At 45.4% G+C, this 8,522-nt stretch overlaps 1 protein-coding gene across 1 annotated transcript in view; it reads left to right on the plus strand.

Annotated features, from left to right (window-relative positions):
* LOC122130502 (anoctamin-2-like) overlaps window positions 1-7,610 on the plus strand; it is a 25,802-nt gene extending 18,192 nt beyond the window's left edge. Inside the window, exons 12-15 of the mRNA XM_042705217.1 lie at window positions 73-207; window positions 1,645-1,805; window positions 4,567-4,649; window positions 7,494-7,610. Of these exons, the coding sequence (XP_042561151.1) occupies window positions 73-207; window positions 1,645-1,805; window positions 4,567-4,649; window positions 7,494-7,595 (481 nt within the window). The 3' untranslated portion in view covers window positions 7,596-7,610. The remainder of the gene's footprint in view (window positions 1-72; window positions 208-1,644; window positions 1,806-4,566; window positions 4,650-7,493) is intronic.
* The last annotated feature ends 912 nt before the right edge of the window (window positions 7,611-8,522 follow it).

Here is an 8,522-nt window from a genome sequence, read left to right on the forward strand (position 1 = left end):
TAAACCTACAATCACAATGCGTCCTAAGGAATCATCCCTTTCCCCCTAATGCTATATGCCCTTTGACCTCAGGAAGTACTTTGGAGAGAAGATCGGCCTCTACTTTGCCTGGCTGGGCGTCTACACCCAGCTGCTTATCCCGGCCTCCATAGTGGGCATCACCGTGTTCTTCTACGGCTGTGCCACAGTCGACACCAACGTGCCCAGGTACCTGCTTCCTCAAACGGGTGAAACCTAGAGTCCTGTAGGGTGGCATGGCTCCTCCTCCACATAGCAGAAACATTAAGGTTCCTCCACATAGCAGAAACATCATGGCTCCTCCACATAGCAGAAACCTTCAGCTTAAGACTCGCAAACCTGTCGTGAAGGCTTCTTGGTGGCATATTTATAGGGTCCTAATCAGGTATTAAAAGAGGTATTACAGTGTTTATGTGTAAAACTAGCAAGCCAACTAGTTCACACCTAAAAAACAGCAGAGGTGGTGCTGATAAGTGGTAGTTGATTAACTGATGTATTTCAGGTGATATATTTTATGCTCTGACAGCTGTTTAATTTGATCACGTGTCATCCGACCCCGACCACAAAACTACTAAGTGAAAGCACATGGAGGGTTCTACGCTTGTGAACTTTAATAACAGTCTCAGCTGCGCCAAACCTTTCTCCGCACACAAAATATGGCCAACAAATGCATTAATTCGAGCTGAAAAAAGAATTCTTCTTAATGGAACCCTCTGTATTTTATTGTCAAAGAGGGATGAAGAAGTAGAACTAGACCTAAATGGTTGCGAGCGCCCTCGTGCCAGTTCCTGCTGTGATCTAGGGCTGGGTTCCACGCGTGAGTGGGCGTGAGGCAGCTGCGAGAGTGTGGCGGTAAGAGGACCTTAGAGAGAACAGGAGGGAGAGGTGGGCAGGAGGGCAGCGACTGGTACTGCGGAATCTGCTGGCTCAGGTTGGCACAGATACAGGAACAAACGCCCACTTTTTTATTTTCATCACGGATAGGGTTTTGTCAAGGTCACACAGAGGACACGCTTCTTAAAACTTCGTTTTTTATACTGAAAGTAGAAATGTAAAAATCATATGACAAGTCAAAAGCAAATGAATATCTTTACCACTGATTTATATGATGCACCTCAGCAGGCCAAACTATTTTCCTTTTTTTCATTTTTATGAAAAGATGTTGTCTGTCTCGAGTTCGAATCGGTCCACGTCAGAAGTAACTTATTTCTGTTTCCTTAGAGATTTGGATGTAGATTTGTGTGTGGACAAATACCACTGTGATCTTAGAACAAAGAATATTGAAAGAAAATTTTATGAGGCTTTTGTTCTGATCAGTAAGATGATTCCGAGACGTTATCCCACTAAAAAAGTAGGGCAACATCCCAAGCCATTATCCGCTCAGTCATAACAATGTCTGACCTGCTCTTCTTCAGCTTGCTTCTTAAGTCTTTTCCCCAAACATTCTCTCCACAGACTTTTTTATCAATTATGTAAGCAAAGAGATCCGGCATTAAGAAAATGATCTTTGTTCCCTTTGTGATAATTAGATTGTTTGTGTGTGTGTGTGTGTGTGTGTGTGTGTGTGTGTGTGTGTGTGTGTGTGTATGTGTGTGTGTGTACGTGTGTGTGTGTTTTTTGTGCCAGTATGGAGATGTGTGACGAGATGCAGAACTTCACCATGTGCCCGTTGTGTGATGGAGCCTGTGACTTCTGGCACCTGAGCACCGCCTGTGGCACCGCCCGAGCCAGCTACCTCTTCGACAACCCGGCCACCGTCTTCTTCTCCATCTTCATGTCTCTCTGGGGTAAGGGTTCACTTTTCTGTCTGTCTGTCTGTCTGTCTGTCTGTCTGTCTGTCTGTCTGTCTGTATGTCTATTGGTCTCTCTCTCTCTCTCTCTTTCTATCTCCCTCCCTCCCTCTCTCTCTCCCTCTTTCCCTCTCTCTCTCTCTTTCTATCTCCCTCTCCCTGCTTCCTCGCCAACCCAGCCACCATCTTCATGTCTCTCTGGAGTTGACCGTCTGTTTTTTCCTTTTTGACTTTCTGCCTCTTTCTCACATCCTCCTCTCCCTCATTCCTCCCTCTCTCTTTCCATCTCTGTTTGTTTCTTTCTCCCCCCCCCCCCCCCCCCCCTAATTCTCGTCAGCTCAGTCAATTCAGTTCAACTTTCTTGTCCCTTGAGAGAAAAATGGATTTGATGGAATGATCTGTGCAGTCGGCATCAACAACTTAAGACAACGGCAACAACAACGGCACAGATCTAACACAAGGAATGACAGACTCCAGTCACGTGCCGCTGGATTATTTCATCCAAAGACTTCAGCAGCCACTCTGACGGCTTTGAAGAGAACGCCTCCTTTGACTGCGCCTGTGTGTGTGCGCCTGTGTGTGTGCGCCTGAGTGTGTGTGCGTCTGTTAAGTCAGTCTAGCAGGTGCCCTGAGGCGAGGCCCTGACATTAACTTACACTTTAAACTCTTGTAGCGAGGGATTGGGACAGGCCAGGGCATCGCCTTATCACCTTTCTCACACACCTGGCTCTTGTAGCGGCCGGAAAGACGAGCCTCACTTACCTCAAGGTTCTTCCTTTCTGTCTCACTATCTATGTGTATCTGTATATCTGTCAGCACTCTCTCTCTCTCTCTTTCTCTCTCCGTCTCTCTCTCTCCCCCTCTCTCTCTCTCTCTTTCTGTCAGTCTTCAGCTGTCACCCATTCACTCTTTCCTTTCACCACCTTGCTATGTTATCTCTTTCTTTCTTTCTTTCTTTCTTTCTTTCTTTCTTTCCTCAATGTTATCTATTGTGCGTTACAGTATACTGTATATGATGCTGTGTAACATTGGACCAAACAGCCCATTCATGACTTTAAACCAGCCCTGTCGATCTTTCAGTTCAATTAAATTAAATTGTATTGATAAAGTGCCAAAACAATAAAACTATCACTAGGTGCTTTACAGAGCCCAGGGCCTGAACCCATTGGCCTTCTCTGCTTCAGTCTAAGCGGACACCAGAGTTGTGCTCATGTCTCTTAGTCTCTTAACAAACACGATAGTGAAAGTGGCTACACGCATGATCGCTAATTACTTTCATCAAGATCCGATACTGTCTGTTTCTCGGTCAGCTGGTAGGGCTTCCTAGCTGTTTTGCCCTACTCACACCCCGCCAGTAGACGACGCATCACTCTCTCCTCCTCGTGAACCTGATCTTGGGAACAGGGCCTAGTGCAGAGGCACGCTGGAGGTACAGCAGTAAGGAGATACAGGTCACCGGCGGAGAGGGGGAGTGCAGACAGAACGAGAGAGAGAGAGAGAGGGGGGGGGGATGATGGTGATGGATAGGAAAGGAAAGAAAAGAGAGAGAAGGAGAGGTACGGAGCCCAAGCCACACAGAGTTGAGGAGATTGTGGAGATCTTTCTGTCACTCTCTCTCTTTCTCTCCCTGTCTATCTCTTTGTCTCTCTTTCTCTCCCTGTCTATCTCTCTGTCTCTCTTTCTCTCCCTGTCTATCTCTCTCTCTCTCTCTTTCTCTCCCTGTCTATCGCTCTGTCTCTCTTTCTCTCCCTATCTCTCTGTCTCTCTTTCCCACTGTCTGAATGGGCAGGGTTATTGTATTTCTGCTGCTGTCAGTGCTTGGCGTGGGTTTGATCGGTCGTGACACTGCCTGATGGCTGCTTTGTCTCTCGCTCACGTTCACTCTCTCCTCCTCCCTCTCTCTCCCCATTCGCCCTCTCTCTCTCTCTCTCCTCTCTCTCTCTCACCCCCCTCCATCTCTCTCTCTCTCTCTCTCTCTCCCCACTCTCTCGGGGGGGAATGACAGCATCTTGTCTTTCACTCACCTGTGCCGTTGCGAGAGGGCCAATGCATTATTACTCATAGAGGGACCTCCACTGCAGAACCGGGGCGGCCATTACATATTCATGACACTCCACCTGTTCTACGGCTCGGGGAATGTGGTGCCGGACTGCAGCCATTCTGGTCTCACCAGAAGATTCTTGAAGTTCTTTGGTGTTATGCCATCATGGCCCCAATAGATGTTTGTCAGGCTGAATTTGAATGAGAAGCCCATGGCTTTATATTTCATTCGTTGGCCCTTTTGATGGCAGAATGATGTCTGCTCTTGGCCGCGCGGACCTCTGAGGTTAAGACTCACTGTAACTCAATCAAGCATCAGGAAACCTGACAGGGTTCACTTTTTGGCACTTCAGCGCATATAACAAAAAGTTTCCGGTAACACTATATTGTAATGGTTCATTATGTGATAGACAACAAACTGAGTGGCTGTTGAACAAACTGTCAACTGAGCCTAACTGTCAACGGCCTGTCATCTAACCTGGACCATACAAAGAGCAGGACCAGAACCTCAAATGGAACACCACTTATATTCATCATTGTTAACAGAATGGCAATACTTCATTGATTGTATAAGATGGTCCATTAAAACAAAATGTGTGTGTGTGTGTGTGTGTGTGTGTGTGTGTGTGTGTGTGTGTGTGTGTGCATATGTGACTTCACGTGAATGTCTCTGTGTGTGTGTATTCGCCTGTGTGTGTGTGTGTGTGTGTATATCCAGTGGTCACGTTTCTGGAACAGTGGAAGCGCAGACAGATCAGCCTGAACCATAGCTGGGACCTGACAGGCATGGAGGAGGAGGAGGTGAGTAAGACACCCATCACACACTACCCCCTATAACACACACACACACACACACACACACACACACACACACACACACATACACACACACACACACAACCATCACACACTACCCCCTATAACACACACACACAAGCATCACACACGACCCCCTACAACACACACACACACACACACCAATAACAAACTACACACTACAACACACACACACACACACAATGATCTCACACTACCCCCTACAACACACACACACACACACAACCATGTCACACTATCCTTTACAACACACACACACACACAACCATCACACACTACCCACTACAACATACACACACATACACACACAACCATATCAAACTATCCTCTACAACACACACACACACACACACATACACACACAACCATCACACACTTCCCCCTACAACACACACGCACAAACAACCATCACACACTACGACATACACCACACACACAACCATCTCACACTACCCCCTACAACACACACACACACACACACACACACACACACACACAACCATGTCACACTATCCACTACAACACACACACAACCATCAAACACTTCCTACTACAACACCACCGCACACAACCATCACACACTACCCCCTACACCACACACAACCACCACACACTACAACACACACACACACAACCATCACACACCACACACTACAACACACACACACACACACACACACACACACACACACACACACACACACACTACCCCCTACACCACACACATGACCATCACACACTTCACAGAACCTAAAGGCTCGCCTATCATGTCATGTCACGTCACCTAGCAGAACAGCCATCATGTCCGACGACCGTAGACACTGCATGTGTTGGTGTCACAATAGTGCCTCTGTAATGACCGTAGACACTGCATGTGTTGGTGTCACAATAGTGCCTCTGTAATGACCATAGACACTGCATGTGTTGGTGTCACAATAGTGCCTCTGTAATGACCATAGACACTGCATGTGTTGGTGTCACAATAGTGCCTCTGTAATGACCATAGACACTGCATGTGTTGGTGTCACAATAGTGCCTCTGTAATGACCATAGACACTGCATGTGTTGGTGTCACAATAGTGGCTCTGTAATGACCATAGACACTGCATGTGTTGGTGTCACAATAGTGCCTCTGTAATGACCATAGACACTGCATGTGTTGGTGTCACAATAGTGCCTCTGTAATGACCATAGACACTGCATGTGTTGGTGTCACAATAGTGCCTCTGTAATGAGCGTAGACACTGCATGTGTTGGTGTCACAATAGTGCCTCTGTAATGACCATAGACACTGCATGTGTTGGTGTCACAATAGTGCCTCTGTAATGACCATAGACACTGCATGTGTTGGTGTCACAATAGTGCCTCTGTAATGAGCGTAGACACTGCATGTGTTGGTGTCACAATAGTGGCTTAGTAATGAGCGTAGACACTGCATGTGTTGGTGTCACAATAGTGCCTCTGTAATGACCATAGACACTGCATGTGTTGGTGTCACAATAGTGCCTCTGTAATGACCATAGACACTGCATGTGTTGGTGTCACAATAGTGCCTCTGTAATGACCATAGACACTGCATGTGTTGGTGTCACAATAGTGGCTTAGTAATGACCGTAGACACTGCATGTGTTGGTGTCACAATAGTGCCTCTGTAATGAGCGTAGACACTGCATGTGTTGGTGTCACAATAGTGCCTCTGTAATGACCATAGACACTGCATGTGTTGGTGTCACAATAGTGGCTTAGTAATGAGCGTAGACACTGCATGCGTTGATGCAGAACAGCCATGTCCGACGACCGTAGACACTGCATGCGTTGGTGTCACAATAGTGGCTTAGTAATGAGCGTAGACACTGCATGCGTTGATGCAGAACAGCCATGTCCGACGACCGTAGACACTGCATGCGTTGATGCAGAACAACCATCATGTCCGACGACCGTAGACACTGCATGTGTTGGTGTCACAATAGTGGCTCTGTAGTTCTTTGTGTGAGTCACCAGTTCTGTTAGTTTACTTGCTCCTGTTTCCAAGAGAATGCAGTTAGTTCACGAAGTAGGGGAAATTGCGATTCCTTATTTTTGGGATAGAAAGATGGCTCTGAGTTGTGGTTGTTGAAGGGATGTGTGCTAATGCAGCTTTCTTTATAGCATGATTCTAGGTGTAGTATTTTGTTATGGGTGTAGTATTTGGTCATGGGTTTAGTATCTGATTATGGGTGTAGTATATGATTATGGGTGTAGTATATGATTATGGGTGAAGTATCTGATTATTGGTTTAGCATTTGGTCATGGGTGTAGTATTTGGTTATGGGCGTAGTATTTGGTGATGGGTGTAGTACTGATTATGGGTGTATTATTGATTATGGGTGTAGCATTTGGCCATATTCATCCTAACTTCAAAAAAAGTTCATCAACCACTCAAACGTTCATTTATACCAAGTTAATCTAAATTCCATCTCAATACTTTCCGAGTCATTCATTTGCATTAATGTATAACACATTATAGTGACTCTTCTGTAGGTTGATATTGACACATGAGCTATTGTCTATTTTCTCCTGAAATGCCATCTTTCTATCAAGGACCGATCTCAGGTCAGAGTTATTTCTTCTTTTTTTTTTTTTGGTTGCAGTGGCCCCAAGACTCAAAATAGCCCAGATTTCAGCCTTTCGCATGTCCTTCTTTTATTTCTGGCTGGCTGCCCCTTTCCAAAAATGATTGTCTCCTCTCAAGCTTCTCGTACCATTTAGGACACTTCAAGAGCAAAGACTGTATCCCCACTTTCTTCTTTTTTCTGTCTTTATTCATAGGAGCATCCGAGGCCTAAATATGAAACCATCCTTCTTCAGAAGAGGCAGCGGCAGAAAAAGAAGAAGACGAAAAAGAAGAACAAAAGCGAGGTTGGAAGCTAAAAAACAACAACATTGTTCTTCTCTTCACTTGAAGGCTTCACACTCACACAGTTTATGCATGTTCTGGAATATTCCATAGATGACTGATGTAGTGTTCCAGAATATTACATAGACGTTCCAGAATATTCCATAGATGACTGATGTAGTGTTCCAGAATATTACATAGACGTTCCAGAATATTCCATAGATGACTGATGTAGTGGATGTGTTGTTTGTGGTTTTGTTGAGGAACAGTCTGAGAGAAGGCTCGGTTGAGTTGTTTTGATTGGCTCTGCTGTTTGGGTTGGTGGCCATAGAAATGCATTGTGGGTCTTATGAGAGAAAAATCAGATGCCAAATACTGAGGGCTGGCAGTACATACCATCATGCAATAATGTACGGTCTGAGATTCGGTTTTGGTTTCGCCAAAGGCTGTTGATATTTGAGCTCAGCAGCCAATCAAATGACACCCCTCCCTTCTGTGCTCTTGAAGCTCCATGTTGATTGGCTTGGATTGTTTATGGCTCGTCAGAACAACTATATTTGTTTTCTCGTTTACAGAGCCAGGACTATGTACACGTTTTTTGAGTGCGAACACTGAATGGGCAGCGTGGAGTGCTGAGCAATTTGCTGAATTTAACAACATTTTTATGGGATTAGAATCTCAGAATACACCTGTTTGTTCTCCTGTGGCTTTAACCCCCTCCTGATGAACCCAGTATGATCTGATTGCTGAGACAGGCAGGCAATAAGGATTGTGTTACAAGATTGCATCATCATCTTGTAATGTAGGAAAAAGGTTGGAATTCCAATGAGGCGTTTCAGGCAGCTGAGAAATGTGGTTTCTGTAGGAGTGGGTTACTTCCTCTAGTGTGTGCTTTGGACTTTGCAGACAAAAATCTATATAACACACTACAGGAAAGCTATATAACACACTACAGGAAAGCT

Source organism: Clupea harengus, unplaced genomic scaffold, assembly GCF_900700415.2.
Source record: "Clupea harengus unplaced genomic scaffold, Ch_v2.0.2, whole genome shotgun sequence".
NCBI classification, from domain to species: domain Eukaryota; kingdom Metazoa; phylum Chordata; class Actinopteri; order Clupeiformes; family Clupeidae; genus Clupea; species Clupea harengus.